This window comes from Electrophorus electricus, chromosome 3 (assembly GCF_041902795.1).
Source record: "Electrophorus electricus isolate QZ-2024a chromosome 3, ASM4190279v1, whole genome shotgun sequence".
Taxonomy (NCBI): Eukaryota; Metazoa; Chordata; class Actinopteri; order Gymnotiformes; family Gymnotidae; genus Electrophorus; species Electrophorus electricus.
In genome coordinates this window covers 4,195,249-4,212,500 of record NC_137499.1, presented here as the reverse complement: position 1 = coordinate 4,212,500, position 17,252 = coordinate 4,195,249, and the positions used below count along the sequence as shown (strand labels likewise).

General features: G+C 47.2%; 1 protein-coding gene across 4 annotated transcripts in view; it reads left to right on the top strand.

Moving 5' to 3' along the window:
• sptbn1 (spectrin, beta, non-erythrocytic 1) overlaps window positions 1-16,841 on the top strand; it is a 53,656-nt gene extending 36,815 nt beyond the window's left edge. For 2 of the 4 annotated variants that reach the window (XM_035524116.2, XM_035524121.2), the window contains 25 exons: window positions 1-79; window positions 395-548; window positions 882-1,752; window positions 2,361-2,498; window positions 2,931-3,687; window positions 3,826-4,028; window positions 4,238-4,328; window positions 4,524-4,670; window positions 4,858-5,121; window positions 5,458-5,682; window positions 5,773-5,862; window positions 6,073-6,351; window positions 6,498-6,628; window positions 7,765-7,969; window positions 8,394-8,768; window positions 8,947-9,191; window positions 9,275-9,413; window positions 9,989-10,073; window positions 10,443-10,639; window positions 11,696-11,793; window positions 12,100-12,154; window positions 13,859-14,070; window positions 14,291-14,464; window positions 14,644-14,686; window positions 15,327-16,841. The exon at window positions 1-79 is cut by the window's left edge and continues 224 nt beyond it. In XM_035524116.2, the coding sequence (XP_035380009.2) occupies window positions 1-79; window positions 395-548; window positions 882-1,752; window positions 2,361-2,498; window positions 2,931-3,687; window positions 3,826-4,028; window positions 4,238-4,328; window positions 4,524-4,670; window positions 4,858-5,121; window positions 5,458-5,682; window positions 5,773-5,862; window positions 6,073-6,351; window positions 6,498-6,628; window positions 7,765-7,969; window positions 8,394-8,768; window positions 8,947-9,191; window positions 9,275-9,413; window positions 9,989-10,073; window positions 10,443-10,639; window positions 11,696-11,793; window positions 12,100-12,154; window positions 13,859-14,070; window positions 14,291-14,464; window positions 14,644-14,686; window positions 15,327-15,554 (5,485 nt within the window). In that variant the 3' untranslated portion in view covers window positions 15,555-16,841. Of the gene's footprint in view, window positions 80-394; window positions 549-878; window positions 1,753-2,360; window positions 2,499-2,930; window positions 3,688-3,825; window positions 4,029-4,237; window positions 4,329-4,523; window positions 4,671-4,857; window positions 5,122-5,457; window positions 5,683-5,772; window positions 5,863-6,072; window positions 6,352-6,497; window positions 6,629-7,764; window positions 7,970-8,393; window positions 8,769-8,946; window positions 9,192-9,274; window positions 9,414-9,988; window positions 10,074-10,442; window positions 10,640-11,695; window positions 11,794-12,099; window positions 12,155-13,858; window positions 14,071-14,290; window positions 14,465-14,643; window positions 14,687-15,326 lie in introns of all 4 variants that reach the window. The other 2 variants (XM_035524112.2, XM_035524120.2) reach the window with 1 other exon arrangement.
• The last annotated feature ends 411 nt before the right edge of the window (window positions 16,842-17,252 follow it).

Genomic DNA, 17,252 nt, shown 5'->3' with positions numbered 1-17,252 from the left:
GCGGCTGGAGATGAGCCTGGGCCTCCAGCGGGTCTTCCAGGAGATGCTCTACGTCATGGACTGGATGGACGAGATGAAGGTGAAGGAGGTGGAGAGAGAGAGAGAGAGAGAGAGAGAGAGAGAGATGGATGAGTGGGAGGTTACAGGAAACAGGACCTGTAGAGAAAGGCAGTGGCAGAGTGAAAGCGAGAGGAAGAGGAGAACAGTGGAGGAAGCAGCAGTCTCGAGCTCTAGAGAGCGAAGTCGCCAGTAAACGCCTCTGGCGTTTTTTGCCGCCGGCAGCCGCGATAAACTCAACTGCCTGTTCAAAAGCTGGGAGGCGAGTTGCGGTGAGCTTGAGTGGTTTGGATATGTAGTGCACGACACGGTGAACACTGTCGCTGTCTCCCTGCAGATGCTCCTGCTGTCACAGGACTATGGGAAGCACCTGCTGGGAGTGGAGGACCTGCTCCAGAAGCACACCCTGGTGGAGGCCGACATCGCTGTCCAGGCCGACCGCGTGCGGGCCGTCAACGCTAGCGCCCAGAAGTTCGCTGTCAGCGAGGAGGGTGAGGATGGATCTTGGGACCTGCTTCCAGATCCGAGTTCTATTGCCCCTCACCTGCACGCTTGGTAGTCTGGAGAATGAGTTTAAATGACCACAGTACAAAGCAGAGCTTTAGGGCACGTGGAAATCCAGTCTGGGTGCGGATGACGGGGTCTTTAACATGCTGTCGTTCATCCGGTTCTCTCCACTCTGCATTTACATTCCCTCTCACTCCCACTGATACTCTTTCTTCTTCTATGCCATTCTTTGCTATTGTCCCTCTTTTCCATCAACTCTCTCTCTCTCTCTCTCTCATTCTCTCTCCCTCTCCTTTCTGATCTGCCTCTCGCAGCAGGCTACAAGCCGTGCGACCCACAGGTGATCCACGACCGCGTGGCCCACTTGGAGTTCTGCTACCAGGAGCTGACCCAGCTGGCGGCCGAGCGCCGCGCACGCCTGGAGGAGTCACGCCGCCTCTGGAAGTTCTTCTGGGAGATGGCCGAGGAGGAGGGCTGGATCCGCGAGAAGGAGCAGATCCTGTCGTCGGACGACTGCGGCAAGGACCTGACGGGCGCCGTGCGGCTGCTCAGCCAGCACCGCGCCCTGGAGGACGAGATGAGCGGGCGAGCCGGGCATCTGCAGCATACGGTGCGCGAGGGCCAGGCCATGGCCGACGCCGGGCACTTCGGCCAGGCCAAGATCCGCGAGCGCATTGCCGACGTGCAGACCCAGTGGGCGGAGCTGGAGCAGCTGGCCGCCGTGCGGAAGCGACGCCTGGAGGAGGCGTGCAACCTGCACCAGTTCCAGGCCGACGCCGACGACGCCGACGCCTGGACACTGGACGCACTGCGCATCGTGTCCAGCGCCGACGTGGGACACGATGAGTTCTCCACGCAGGCGCTGGTGAAGAAGCACAAAGATGCGGCCACCGAGGTGGCCAGCTACCGGCCCGTGATCGACGCGTTGCACGAACAGGCCCGTGCGCTACCGCCCGCGCTGGCCGAGTCGGCGGACGTGAGCAAGCGCCTGGCGGGCATCGAGGAGCGCTACAAGGAGGTGGCGGAGCTGACGCGGCTGCGCAAGCAGGCGCTGCAGGACGCGCTGGCGCTCTACAAGATGTTCAGCGAGGCGGACGCCTGCGAGGTATGGATCGACGAGAAGGAGCAATGGCTCGTCAGCTTGGAGATCCCCGAGAAACTGGAGGACCTGGAAGTCATTCAGCACAGGTGAGAGGTCAAAGTGGGTCACTTGACTTGGATGACCACTGGATTTTAGTTGCAGGAAATACTCCATCTGTGAACTTGTGGTCATTCCCAATCCCTATCAACATTCCAGTGACCTCTCCAGTGTCCTCCAAATGTAATATTCCTGGGACCCTAAAAAGAAATTGTAGTCAGAAGACGCATTCCTTGGCAGGGTGTAAGGACAGTGTGGAGGACTGAGGGGATGCAGAAATGGCAGATTAGGAGCATTTAGGAGACCAGATGTTCCTGCTGAGTCACACAGACCTAGAAGGAGAACCGACTCTTCTCCGCTGTGGACAGACAGCGAAGCAAGACACACCATATGCACATTTTCACATATACTGGCCAGAAACGAGTCATGTTGTCAGACTCTGTTCATTAGAGTTGGCCGCGTTATGCATTTGGATGGTATTATAATGACCTTATAATGGTCTTATAATGCCAAGGAGTATTCACAAGCTCCATAAAGGCTATTTGAATTTTCCTGTTTCTCTCTCGAAAACGCTAAAACCTTTACACGCTAAAACCTTTACACGCTAAAACCTTTACTTTCAAAAACGATTTTTGCAAACGTGCCCCTTGTGTCTTAGGTTTGAGAGTCTGGAGCCTGAGATGAATAACCAAGCGTCCCGCGTTGCCGTGGTCAACCAGATCGCCAGGCAGCTCATGCACAGTGGACACCCCAGCGAAAAAGACATCAAGGCCCAGCAAGACAAGCTCAACACCAGGCACGTTCCGAGGTTTAGCCTTAGGCTATAGCAGGCATAATTAAGACCTAAGCGGCAAACGTCTATATCTACGAGCCAGCGTCCCGGATCTGGATTAAGCCTAAACTAAAATGATTTCTAGTGGTGATTTGCAAATGCACTGCCAGATGGAGAAAACTTATAGTCTGTGGTTAACCCATGCCCAGGAAACCAGTTTATGAAATGCCCAAGCTGTGGTCACATGCATTTATAACTTTTCAGTTGAATGTCAATAACCACTATGCAGATGCACTATGCACTATGGTTATTTAATGCTGTGCACATATATATAATATATAAAATATATTATAATATATATATAATATATAAAAGTTGCATGTAGAAACATTGAGTAATGGCATTAATTAATGATAGAGTTATACAGCACAAGACCTAATACTGAGTATCTTGTAGATGGAGCCAGTTCCGGGATCTGGTGGACCAGAAGAAGGAGTCTCTGAACTCTGCTCTGGGCGTGCAGAACTACCACCTGGAGTGCAATGAGACCAAGTCGTGGATCCGCGAGAAGACCAAGGTGATCGAGTCCACGCAGGAGCTGGGCAACGACCTGACGGGCGTGATGGCATTGCAGCGTAAGCTGACGGGCATGGAGCGAGACCTGGCCGCCATCGAGGCCAAGCTGGCCGACCTGCGGAGCGAGGCAGGGCGGCTGGCGGACGAGCACCCGGAGCAGGCCAAGGCCATCACGGGGAGGCTGGCGGAGATCGATGGCGTGTGGGAGGAGATGAAGGCCACGCTGCACAACCGCGAGGCCTCCTTGGGCGAGGCAAGCAAACTGCAGCAGTTCCTGCGCGAGCTGGACGACTTCCAGTCGTGGCTGTCGCGCACGCAGACGGCCATCGCCTCCGAGGACATGCCCAACACGCTGGCGGAGGCCGAGAAGCTGCTCGCCCAGCACGAGGGCATCAAGAACGAGATAAACAACTACGAGGAGGACTACCAGAAGATGAGGGACATGGGCGAGATGGTGACCCAGGGCCAGACGGACGCCCAGTACATGTTCCTGAGGCAGCGCCTGCAAGCTCTCGACACCGGCTGGAACGAGCTACATAAGATGTGGGAGAACCGGCAGAGCCTCCTGTCGCAATCGCACGCCTACCAGCTGTTCCTCAGGGACACCAAGCAGGCTGAGGCCTTCCTCAACAACCAAGTACATAAAAAAACCCACCTGATTTCCCTTGGGTGGTTGGGTTCCAGTTGTTCAGCATGGGAAATCTAAGAAATAGTAATCTAGTAATGTACAAAAGGTTCTAGGTTTTGTTCGTAATCTCCTGTCTCCTCTAATCAGGAGTATGTGCTGGCCCACACTGAGATGCCCACCACTCTTGAGGGAGCAGAGGCTGCCATTAAGAAGCAGGAGGACTTCATGACAACTATGGATGCCAACGAGGAGAAGATCAACAGCGTGGTGGAGGCCGGCCGCCGACTAGCTAGTGATGGAAACATCAATGCTGAGCGAATTCAGGAGAGAGCGACTTCCATCGATGACAGGTAATTCCCCCCCCCCACACACACACACACGGTGTAGAATTTTTTAAATGTTAAAACACGTAAATCAATTCTGATTGAAAATGATTATATGAATCCATGCAATTTATATCAATTTGCATTTTACACATGTGCCTGTGGTTCCCAGGGGTTGTGACAAATGCTGGGTTGTGAGTAGCCGGATTTCTGACCTTTTGACCTGTGCCCCGTAGGCATAAGAAGAACCGTGAGGCGGTCGTTGAGCTACTGATGAGGCTGAAGGACAACCGAGACCTGCAGAAGTTCCTGCAGGAGTGCCAAGAGGTATCAGGACATACAGGTCGCCTGCTGCGATGCCACATTAACGCGCGTTAACACTGTGGGAACCCAGTCAGTTACACATGTGCACACTGTCTGCATGTTAACTGCACACTTGTTCAGGAAAGGAGAGCGTCAGCTGGGCTCATGACAAAGATGAGTGAGATGTGCTGGGTTTTCTCCTCCCGCGTGTGTCTGTAGCTGTCTCTGTGGATCAATGAGAAGATGCTGACAGCCCAGGACATGTCGTACGATGAGGCCAGGAACCTACACAGCAAGTGGCTCAAGCACCAGGCATTTATGGCTGAAATGCAGTCCAACAAGGAGTGGCTGGACAAGATCGAAAAGGTCAGCCATAATGATCATGGGTAGTTGATAAGCTTTGGAGCCATTTGATAAAAATTCTGACATAGCAAAATGTAGTGCTGCTTACATGTGCATCCATGGAGCTTTTTTGATCTCATTCTCTCTCTCTCTCTCTCTCTCTCTCTCTCTCTCTCTCTCTCACTTTCTCTGCCTTCCCCACCCTCCATAGGATGGGAAGCTGCTGGTGTTGGAGAAGCCTGAGACGGAGGCCGTGGTGAGGGAGAAGCTGGCATCACTGCAGGGGCAGTGGGAGGAGCTCGAGTCTACCACACAGACCAAGGCCCAATGCCTGTTCGATGCCAACAAGGCTGAGCTGTTCACCCAGAGCTGTGCCGACCTCGACAAGTGGCTGGGCAGCCTGGAGGGCCAGATCCAGTCGGACGACTACGGCAAAGACCTGACCAGCGTCAACATCCTGCTGAAGAAGCAGCAGGTGGGAAGGGCACAGTGCCACCTTGTGGCTGCTTTGTGAAGTGCTTGTATGACATATGGCCTCAAAACAAAAACTGTAACCGGGTAGCACCACAGCAAAATTCAAGTACAGGTTTTGACTCAGCTTCCTTCTTGTCTGGTTGGCTGTGTAAGAATGTGAACGGACTATGAAACCTTTTCAGATTTCGAGTTGAGCTCTCCCAACCTTTAAAAAAAAATCTCTGAAATGCTTCATCGGTAATGCATGACACTTGGATTGGAGTTATCTCCCAGCAGCAGAACATCATGTCACTGCACTCCACCCAGAGTGTAACAGCTGCGCTCCATCTGCCCACAGATGCTGGAGAAGCAGGTGGAGGTACGCAAGAGGGAGGTGGAGGAGCTGCAGTCGCAGGCCCATGTGCTGCAGCAGGAAGGGAAGGACACCGACGAGGTGGATGGGCGGCGCGAGGTGGTGGAGAAGAAGTTCCAGGAGCTGTTGGAGCCACTGATGAAGAGGAAGAACTTCCTCATGGCCTCCAGGGAGATTCACCAGTTCAACCGCGACATGGAGGATGAGATTGTGAGTCCAGTGAGGGTGTGTTTCTCCTGGCAGAAGGTTCCTGTGAAGGTGCCTGTGGTTTTACACACTTTTTTACCTTTGTAACGGCAGCTCTGGGTCGAGGAGAGAATGCCCATCGCTACTTCAACAGACCATGGCAACAACTTGCAGACTGTTCAGCTTCTAATCAAGAAGAACCAGGTAACCTAGAATGAAATTTATAAAACAGCTTTTGTGAGCTACATAACTGTTTTTTTCATTTATATTGCCCATATAAATACACTCAACCTGCAAATTCCTTGTGAGCCCAAACCCCCAATCAAACACCCTAACACACTCCAGACAGCCTAATCCACTCCCGCTTCTGCACAACACACGGCTCCTCTAAGCGCCCCTGCTGCCCTTCCCCAGACACTACAGAAGGAGATCCAGGGTCACCAGCCGCGCTGCGACGACATCTTCGAGCGCAGCCAGAGCATCCTGGCGGAGGACAGCCTGAGCGCGGAGGCTATCCAGGCGCGGCTGGCTGACCTACAGGCTCTCTGGGACCTCCTCAAGAGGGAGACGGAAAAGCGGCACGCGCGTCTGGAGGAGGCGCACATGGCACAGCAGTACTACTTTGACGCTGCAGAGGCCGAGGCCTGGATGAGCGAGCAGGAGCTGTACATGATGTCCGAGGAGAAGGCCAAGGTGCGCGGGAAACCGGGGGGGGGGCGCGGTTGGGAAAGGTGGGGGCGGGCCAGGCCTTCGCTCCCGAGCTGGATAGTTCGTGGTCAGGGAGACGTTGGCCATTTCTGTGTGTCTGTGTGACAGTGTTCATTGCATTTCTCTCTCAGGATGAGCAAAGCTCTGTGGCCATGCTGAAGAAACATCAGATCCTAGAGCAGGCGGTGGAGGACTACGCCGAGACTGTCCACCAGCTCTCCAAGACCAGCCGTGGACTGGTGGCCGCCAATCACCCGGAGAGGTGCAGGGCTCTTCCACTTTCCCTCCCTCCCTCCCTCTGCGCCTCTAGTAGTCACTTCTGCTAGAAAATCATGACTCATAATACAGGAATTAGAGCTGCACACGGGTTCTCTGATTTTTTTCACATTCGTATCATGATTCAGAGTCTTAGTAAATTAATTTGGATTCATTCAAAGTGAATCTCAGTTTTGCTGTGGCTGAGCCAGGCTCTGATGGTTAATAATAATAATAATAGTAATAATAATACATTGTATTTATATAGCGCTTTTCAAGGACCCAATGACGCTTACAATAGTCAGTAAAAAGATAAACATATAAGACAACATTATACATAACAGCAGTATACATAACATTTACAAATAGCACTTACAGGACTTGGGCAAAGGATGATGAAAGGGGTGTTTACGTTTCAGGAGTATTGTAGGTAAGGGAAGAAAGATATTTTTTACAATTAAACTTGAATATAGAGAGTTGCAGACTGTTGGACCAGAAGGAAGAGAGTTCCAGAGTGGAGGAGCACATCTAGAAAAAGCACCACCACCACAGCCATGCAGGCTGGAGGAAGGAACATCTCAGAGTGAGAGTAGGTCTGCAAGGAAGGAGAAGATCAGACAGGTGTGAAGGTATTTTACAGGATGCCAGTGGCGTAACGCGATGGTGAGAGCCAGTGTGGGTGAGAAGGCAGGAGAGTTCTGAACCATCTGAAGGTGGGAATGAGAGTTTCAGCAGCAGACTGAACGAGGGAAGACCTCATTTTGACAATGTTACGCAGATGGGAAAAAGATGTTTCCACTCTAGAGGTGATGTGGGCCCTAAATGAATGAGTGAAATCAAGGACGGCACCCAGTTTTCGGACCGGAGGGGAAGGGGATACAACAGTTCATCAATAGAGGGAGCACCAGCTTTTTTGAAAATCGGATTTTAGAACCAATTAGCATTCAGTCTTATCACTATTTTCAGTCTTATCACTATTAGAGTTCAGTCTTATCACTATTTTCAGTCTTATCACTATTAGAGTTCAGTCTTATCACTATTTAACACGAGAAAATTGCACTTCATCCATTTCCTGATTTCTGACAGTCAGGTTTCTGGTCAAGAGGTGAGTTTTTATTGCACCGACGTGTCCTTGCTTTGCAGTGAGAGGATAGGCATGCGTCAGTCCCAGGTGGACAAGCTGTACGCAGGACTGAAGGACCTATCGGAGGAGAGGAGAGGCAAGCTGGACGAGAGGTTCCGCCTCTTCCAGCTGAACCGGGAAGTGGATGACCTGGAGCAGTGGATTGCAGAGAGGGAGGTGGTGGCTGGATCCCACGAGCTGGGCCAGGACTACGAGCACGTCACCGTAAGACAGTAGACAGCGCTGAGAGACTCCACCTTCTGCTCTCTCTCTCTCATCAGCAGTCATGTTTAATTTTCGTTCTGCTTATTTTATATACTAGAGTACACCAGTGAGGTATGGCTACGTATCACACACTATTAGAATATGGGAGTCCTATATCTAGCAGTATCTTGAACTCTAACCTTCTGTATTGGCTAGGATGCCTTCTATGAATAGGTAACAAAGCGCTGTTGCTGTGACTGTTAAAGTCACTCTGGATAAGAACGTCTGCTAAATGCCATAAATGTAAATGCATATATGGGCTGTGTTTTTAATAACATTGCTGTTTCCGTTTAGCGAGGACAGCTGAGTGCAGCTGATTGAACTTAACAGAGACAGTTGCAAGCATTTGGCTCTCCTGACTGTCGTCGCGCTTCCTTGCACTCAGATGCTGCAGGAGCGCTTCCGCGAGTTCGCCCGGGACACCGGCAACATCGGGCAGGAGCGCGTGGACGGCGTCAACCGCATGGCCGATGAACTCATCAACGCCGGCCACACCGACGCGGCAACCGTCGCCGAGTGGAAGGACGGCCTCAATGAGGCGTGGGCGGACCTCCTGGAGCTGATTGACACACGCACGCAGATTCTGGCGGCATCCTATGAGCTGCACAAGTTCTACCACGACGTGAAAGAGATCCTGTGCCGCATCCTCGACAAGCATAAGAAGCTTCCGGAAGAGCTGGGCCGAGACCAGAACACAGTGGAGACGCTCCAGAGGATGCACACCACCTTCGAACACGACATCCAAGCACTGGGGACTCAGGTTGATGACCGCCTGCAGACACATTCACTTTCAAAACATTGAACGTGGCAGTTGGCACCAGCAGCATTACGAAAGCATATCGCTCTACATTCGGAACTTGGAAAACAAAACCGTTCTATCATTTAAAAAACAGATGTCATAATTTCTGCTCCTTGTCACCCCCTGCTGGTACGCACAGGTAAAACAGCTGCAGGAGGACGCGACACGGCTGCAGTCAGCGTACGCCGGCGAGAAGGCCGACGACATCCAACGCAGGGAGAGCGAGGTTCTGGACGCCTGGCGGAGCCTTCTGGAAGCCTGCGAGGGCCGCAGGTCACGCCTGCTCGACACCGGCGACAAGTTCCGGTTTTTCAGCATGGTGCGCGATCTCATGCTGTGGATGGAGGACGTCATCCGCCTCATCGAGGCCCAAGAGAAGCCTAGGTGTGTGTACGTGCGTGCGTGCATGTGTGTGCATTCTGCTTTATTTGCTGGGGTTTGAACCCATGCCTACCCGGTCGCTGCAGGGACGTGTCCTCTGTGGAGCTGCTGATGAACAACCACCAGGGCATCAAGGCCGAGATCGACGCTCGCAACGACAGCTTCACCGCCTGCATCGAGCTGGGCAAGTCGCTCCTGGCACGGAAACACTATGCATCAGAAGAGGTGAGGGCCAAATCTGCCCCGTGCGCAGAGTCCCTTAATATGCAAATAAAGAAAGTAGTGTAGTGAAAATATTATGCAAATAAAGAAGTGTAGTACAAATAATATGCAAATAAAGAAGGTAGTGTAGTGAAAATATTATGCAAATAAAGAAGTGTAGTACAAATAATATGCAAATAAAGAAAGTAGTGTAGTGAAAATATTATGCAAATAAAGAAGTGTAGTACAAATAATATGCAAATAAAGAAAGTAGTGTAGTGAAAATATGCAAATAAAGAAGTGTAGTACAAATAATATGCAAATAAAGAAAGTAGTGTAGTGCAAATATTGTGCAAATAAAGAAGTGTAGTACAAATAATATTCAAATAAAGAAAGTAGTGTAGTGAAAATATTATGCAAATAAAGAAGTGTAGTACAAATAATATGCAAATAAAGAAAACTGCACTGTTTAGAGATTTTAGGTTTACTTTAATAAAGAGGTGTTTTAGCTTTTGTGATGAAGTACTATTAATTGAGTGGGTGAATGTGAGATTAGTACTTTTCTCACTAAATCTTTCCTGTCTTGCCTCTGTCCACAGATTAAGGAAAAGTTGCTACAGTTGACGGACAAGAGGAAAGACATGATTGACAAATGGGAGGACCGATGGGAGTGGCTAAGATTGAGTAAATACACCGATTTAATCGTCATACTGAAAGTATTCCATTTGTTGGGGAGTTTTCATATCAGTTTCATTGCAAAAACGGTTTAACTTCTGGCTAAGATCACATCATAACTATTCTTCCTAGTTCTTGGCATAACTTTTTTTTTTTAGCTGTTGAATTCTTTGTTTGGCCATGGTGTCTTCACTACTCAAACTATGGTCCTGCCTTTTGTTGCTCATACTTATTTCTGACACGAAACACAAGCGGCGTTGCTCAGAGTGAAAGAGGATGTACACAGACTCCCTTTAAATTACTTTTCACACTCACTTCCCTTGTCTTCTCTGTGTGTGCATGTGTGTGGGTATGTTGTGCCTGTGCTCCTGTGTGCAGTTTTGGAAGTGCACCAGTTCTCCCGGGATGCGGGGGTGGCCGAGGCATGGCTGCTGGGCCAGGAGCCGTACCTGTCCAGCAGGGAGATGGGTCAGAGCGTGGACGAGGTGGAGAAACTGATCAAGAGGCACGAGGCCTTCGAGAAGTCGGCAGCCACCTGGGAGGAGCGCTTCTCTGCCCTGGAGAGGCTGACCACGGTGAGGGGGCCCACCGGGCCCAGAGAGACAGTCGACGTGGTTTGGCAGTAGTCAGATGTGTATAAGCTTAAGAGCGTGACACCTTGCCATAAGAACCCCACAAAATAGAGTCCTTCCATTGTCAGAACGTAAAACGTTTGTTGGATTGAACGCAGAAAGATCAGATTGCAAAAGTTAGTTTTTAAAATGCTAAATAAAGCAAGTAAAATTACTTTATAATAAACTAAATACTTCAAACTTTCTTCTTCTGTAATTACATGTAATTGGCATTTCTTTGCCTGTTTCAGGTGTTTAGCTAGGAAGACCAGTCTATCAGTCTCATTATCTTTGCGTTATCCTTGTTTAATCTGTTTAGGCTTTTTTGGTGGCCTGATTAGAAGACATTGAGTTCTTAGTAAGAAAAATAAAGAGTAAGAAGAACATCCATAATTTGAGGTTAAACCGTACACCCAATGCTCCATTTTAGACACCAATGTTTTATCATTTAAAATGATCCCTCCTGAAATGTAACAGTTAGGCAGGCTACATGCTTGCTGGCTTACTGGCGATGGAAACATGAACATGTTCACGTTCACGTTCATGGAGCTCACGTAACCGGACGATTAAAAGCTCATCTCAGAAACAGATTTCACGGAAGAACGCTCCCCTGTGTAGCCTTTATATTTGCTAATCTGCCGTCTTTTGCATGCTCAGTTTGATTCACATATCCAGAATATTGATTCGGTTGTTCAGGCTATATTCAGTATTGACAGCATCGAATGTTACAGAATCAAATAGTTTGCTACATTGTTGTCCTGAAAAAGCACTTTGTGCAACTCTTTTTTAATAAAGCTTTTAATTTTTTCATTTTTAATAAAGATATTAATCTTATGTTCTAAATGACAAAGAAACCTGCAAGAACATTACACAACATTTCATTTATCTATTTATATATACGCAAAATATTACTGCGTGGGTTATATTACGTATAACGTTAATTCGCTTCATTTATGTGTTTAGCGCGTTCTGTTTGTCTCCGAGTCGGACTAGTTGGACTTTTCTTTCTTTCTTCTTCAGCTGGAGTTACTGGAAGTGAGAAGACAGCAAGAGGAAGAGGAGAGACGGAGAAAAATCCCAACACCCGAGCCAGTGCAGGACACCAAAGAGCAGCAGAGGTAGCCGCACAGCCGAAGAATAGCCGGCTCTTCCTCACAGGGCTCACCGATCAGCCAGGCACACTGAGGCACTGCTGCACAAAAAATGTCATCAGTATTCCTCCAGACTTTTACATTGAAGTGCGTTGCTTTAGAACACACCCACGTGCATAAGCTTTCGGTCGGAATTTGTGCAGGAAGCTTTGAGAGCTTTGCCTTTTGCGTTTTCCTTTTTGGATGTACTGGAACGCCGTTGCTTTGGTGCAGGCAGACACACGTTAGGGTCTCTGTTTAACTGCGGCATAAGCGCATTTTATCTTTCCGCAGAGAAGGCGAGCAGGTTGCCCAGAACGGACTGCCATCGGACCAAGAGTCCCCTCGGGTTAGTGATCCATCCTCTACCCTAAACTTGCAGATGGGCCTCCATCATATAGGGATGCTGAGCACTCCGTCTCTTTGATGAACAGAGCAATAAACTCCATCTCCCATCATCCTCTAATTTTGACCAGTATTTTTACTGCTGCAGCTTTGCAAAGATGAAAACTTAAAGGACTGTTGATTTAACATGTTGACATGTTAACTGTGTCTGCTGTTTTGTCTGTATTAGTCAGGTCTTTTAAAGAGCACTGCTTAATTGAAAAGCTTAGTTTAGTATTGTAAATGACCCTTTTCAGGAGCTTCTGGTGCCTTGAATAAAACACTGGCTCATATATATGCAATCCAAATATATCTCTGATGAGAATTAAGGGAGTTACGAGTGAAACAGTGTCTTGTTTCTAAAGACTTCAGATGTGTTTGGATATGATCTGTGAAGTGCCAGTGAACAATCCAAAACACGTTTGATTTTGTTTTACATCACTAATTTGATATTACTGGTATGTAGGTTTTTGTAGCCTAATTTTGATATCATTATATTTAAATTCACAACAACACCTTGACAGCTACTAACAATGAATAATGCTTTAATAATAAATCTGTTTTTGTGTGTGCGCAAGTCTGTTACATACATCAATGTTTGACCATTGACAACCTCTAGTTTATGTCCGTTTACAAAATCTAATATAAATTGCAATTCTGTGAAAGTGACTAACACTGCTCTATTGGATGTGTTTCCAAAAACTGTAGCTTAGTTCTATTAACACAATGTAAAAATCTAAGCATTCAAGCATTTTTCTGCATTAAACATAGTTTATCTTCCCTGTTTACAAATGTAGTAGACTAAAGTGTTCTGCACGGTGTGATATGAGATCATGTGACGTATCTTTGAAAGTGGTACGTTGAGTTTATGGAGGCAATCTTGCTTCGACGAGAATGCCTCCTGCAAAACTGATTTACGTCAGGCGGGTTTGGAGGCACTCCAGAGGGGTTACAGTAAGCTGTTTGGCATGGCTTTCCTACGCGTGTGTTTGTGTGTGATGGTAATCGCAATTCATCTACAAATAGCCATGGTAAGGTGAAGCCATGGCTATGTATCTGTGATTGCTCTCTGGGCATTGTGGTCTTCAGGTTACTGGCTGGTTTACTGCTGTGGCTTGGTCTTCTTTTTACTGGGTTTTCCAGTGTTTTGCCATTCACATTCCATTTGGATTTGAGTGATTCTGGATGCTTGCATGCGATTTGTTTTCTTTATCACTATTTTGAAAGCATTAACAGTTAAAATGAACTATTACCCAAGAGAATGAAACCTTTTCAAAGAACATTTTTGCTCTCTTGTGTTTTCTTCCCCCAGGCCAAAACCAGTCAAATATATATTGGTAATGTGTTACACAACTAAAGTATAGTGTTTGATCTGTTTGTACTGGAGTTGGTGAAAAATAAATCTTTTTTTTTTTTGGTAGTTTTTAAACCCATTTTTTTAATGCACCATACAAATTTTGAATAATTACGTAATTACATTGATGTAAGGTTGCATAGAAAGTTCAGCTGAACTTTTTTTTTTTTAAACTTTATTTTATTACCTCATGTAGAGATGAAGTTAGATGTAGTTATGAACCTCCTTTTTGAATTCATTCTCTCTCTCTCTCTCTCTCTCTCTCTCTCTCTCTCTCTCTCTCTCTCTCTCTCTCTCTCTCTCTCTCCCCATCAGGACGTAGTGGATGGGGAGATTGTGAATGGTGTGCCTGAGCGGAGCTCCAAGGAGCCCAGCCCTGTCCCGTCCCCGTCCTCTGGCAGACGTGCCAAGGGCAGCCAGTCATCCACACTGCCAGCCAAGGGCCAGGAGCCACCCTCTGCCCAGCTGGAGGGTTTCCTCCACCGCAAGCATGAGTGGGAGGGCCACAACAAGAAGGCCTCTAACAGGTACTGAACCAGTCCCATCCTGGTTCAGACTGGAACGGGTGTGGCAAATGACCATTTGCATATCGTTACTCGTTACGGAATGTGCCGTTTTCATCGGTTGGCCTCGGATCTCAGCCGCGTTACGTGGCTGCACCGTTGTGCCAGCCCTGCCCACCATGTGGCCTGCTCCTGCTTCCGCTCACCCACAGCTCACCTTCCCTGCTTCACCTCGGCCCCGCAGGTCCTGGCATAACGTGTACTGCGTGATCAACAGCCAGGAGATGGGCTTCTACAAAGACAACAAGAACGCTAGCCAGGGCATCCCTTACCACAACGAGATCCCCGTCAGCCTGAAGGAGGCCGTCTGTGAGGTCGCCATCGACTACAAAAAGAAGAAGCACGTTTTCAAATTGAGGTAAACAAGAGAAACGGCCTGTGAATCTCTTGGCAAGTCCTAAGTTCACTACCGGAATATTGTCGCCAGCTAGTTATGTTATTGTTATTACTATTATTGTTATTAGTTACATTTATATTGTGCCTTTCTCGAACTTTGTTCTTTTTGTGTGTAGTGATTTTTTCTTTCCTCTTTTACAGAGTGACGGATGGAAACGAGTATCTCTTCCAAGCCAAAGACGATGTAAGTCACCTTTCAATGTTAACATGCAACTCGAGCCTGCTGCTTTTGTCAGACAAACTGCTCAGCAAATTGCCTGAGGTGTGAGACCAGGGAACCAGATGAAGTTAACAAACTTGACGTGCTGTGATCTCACTGCCGGATTTTGTGTTGTGTGTAAACCTTCTGCACCTTCCTGTCTGTTGCACTTACAAAGGCTTGAAGGTCAGTAACTGACTCTGCTTGCTATGTAACTCTGATGCCTCTGTGCAAGTTTGGTGGAGGTCAGCTCTGTAACAGCTCAGTCAGCATGACGGGAAACTTCAGCTCATTGAAACCGGAGCAGGGGTCTCTGCAAAGTGTTCTGTTTTGTAGCACAGTGGGGCAAATATATGGTAAACAAAACCTGGATGTGAAGTGTCATCTGTCAAGGGTTTGTGCTCTCACAGTAGACCAGATTGCTACCGCTTACCGTGGGTTTCACTATTTCCATGCTGAGAGTTCTCTATTGCAGGATGTCATTTGTAATGTTTGTAATGTTACACTAATGTCGAACTCAGCTGAATTTACCCTTAACGTTAGGTGTATAAATGTGAAATAGCGGAATAGCTCCTGCAGTGTCTCATCTCAGGCCTTTGTTCACCCATGAATGACCTTTGCACAGGAGGAGATGAACACGTGGATCCAGGCCATTCAGAATGCAACCAGCGGCTTGTCCCCGTCTGAAAAGTCAGAAATCACCCCCAGCAACCAGAGCACACCCGCCTCCACCCGCGCCCACACACTTCCGGCAACCGTTACCCTGACGACCGAGTCAAGCCCAGGCAAGCGGGAGAAAGACAAGGAGAAAGACAAAGAGAAACGCTTCAGTCTCTTCAAGAAGAAGCAGTAGACACCTGTTCCCATAGCAACGGAGACATTCCTTTTCCCTCGCTTTCTTTTATTTGTCTTTTTTCCACCCTTCCTTTTTTTCTTTCATTCATGTCTGTCCATCTTCAGTGATATTCCAGCATGCAAGCTCAAAAACAAGAACACCACACTCTGTGCCTGGTTCCTATGATTGGGTTCCAAAGTTGCATTAAATGAAAAAAAAAAATTATATATATATATATATATATAAATTATACAATAAAAGATAAGTCAATAAAAGGGGATTTTTAGCTAGGGTGTGTTGTGTATTGGGGAACTCCCACCTTAAGTCAAGTTTGGTAATTCCAAGGACCAGATGTGTTTTTTATGCTGTTCTGTTTTTATTATCATTGAATTTGAAATTTACAATTTAATTATTGATTATTAATATCACTCTTTTTTGTAACCGTGTGTTGTTGAAGGGTGTGGCTATTTAAAACACTTTCCTCAATTTTGTGAGGCTGTCTTGGAGGGGTGTCCTCTCTTAGCCGTTGGGGCGCAAGACAGTGATGCTTCAGAACAGTTCCACTGTGCACGTCTACCTAAAAGTGGACCGACCTAGAAAATTCCAGAAGAACAAACCTTTGCAAAATTTCATTTGCTTTTGTTAGTCGCTGTGACCAGACGAACAAATGTGCCATTTGATAATTGCAGGTTTGAAAGTTGCAGAAATGTTTGCTAACATGAAAGTAAATTACCAGTGGTGGCGCTTACAGCCTCCTGGGACCTGTAGGAGTGTTGCTGTATGTAGCACAGAAGGATCAGGAATTAGAAATGCATCGTTTCCTTCAGAGTTTCCTTCCTTTTCTTTTTTGTTCTTCAGTTGCCTCATAATATATGTTTCAAATCATTATAGTACAACGTATTGGAAAACTAGATGTATTATAAACACTATAGCATCATTGTTAAGTGGAAAGTGGATTTCAAGCATTTACTGGAATAAGGTAAAGTTACTCAAAAAAATACAGTTGCTTGCTTGTTGGCTATAGCATTACGCATTATAATTATTTTTCTTTTTTGCAACATTATCCTGCTATTTGATACATAGTGTGCATTTCTCTGTCACTGTATGTATTGTAATGAAAAAAAAAAAAATTCATCTACTGCACAATCAAAACCAACATAATAGGAATGAAATCCTTTGCAATGTCAGGCTTCTAGGGGGCGTATAGTAACCTCATGCCTGACTCAGATGTATGAAACTGCACCTGTAGACCTTCCCCCTCTCTGTTAAATATGTGCGATGTCATTAAAAAGCTTTTAAACATTAGTGCTGCCTACTGACTCGTGTCCATGTGTTTAGGTTTTGTATGTTAGCATGTCTACAGTCCACAAAGACATAGACCTAGATTTAATACAGTACCTTTAGTATATTCAAAAGGAGGTGTACGATTGAAATAAAACATTTCAGCGTGCTGAAAATTCAAAAATCTGCTAGAATCTACTTTTTTTGGAAATGTTACTGTATGTAAGTTTTTGAAACTATATCTTGTGTATTGAATGGTGTGTTCACACTTTCACATGAATGTGTGTGGGGGGGGGGTGCATCTCTCTCTTTTGCTAAGCAAACACCATTTGGGACCACCATATGTTTGGGATTATGCACAGACATGGACCCTCTAGATTCTTAATGTATCACTACAGAAAACTCAACACAGCCTACCACACATACACATGCACA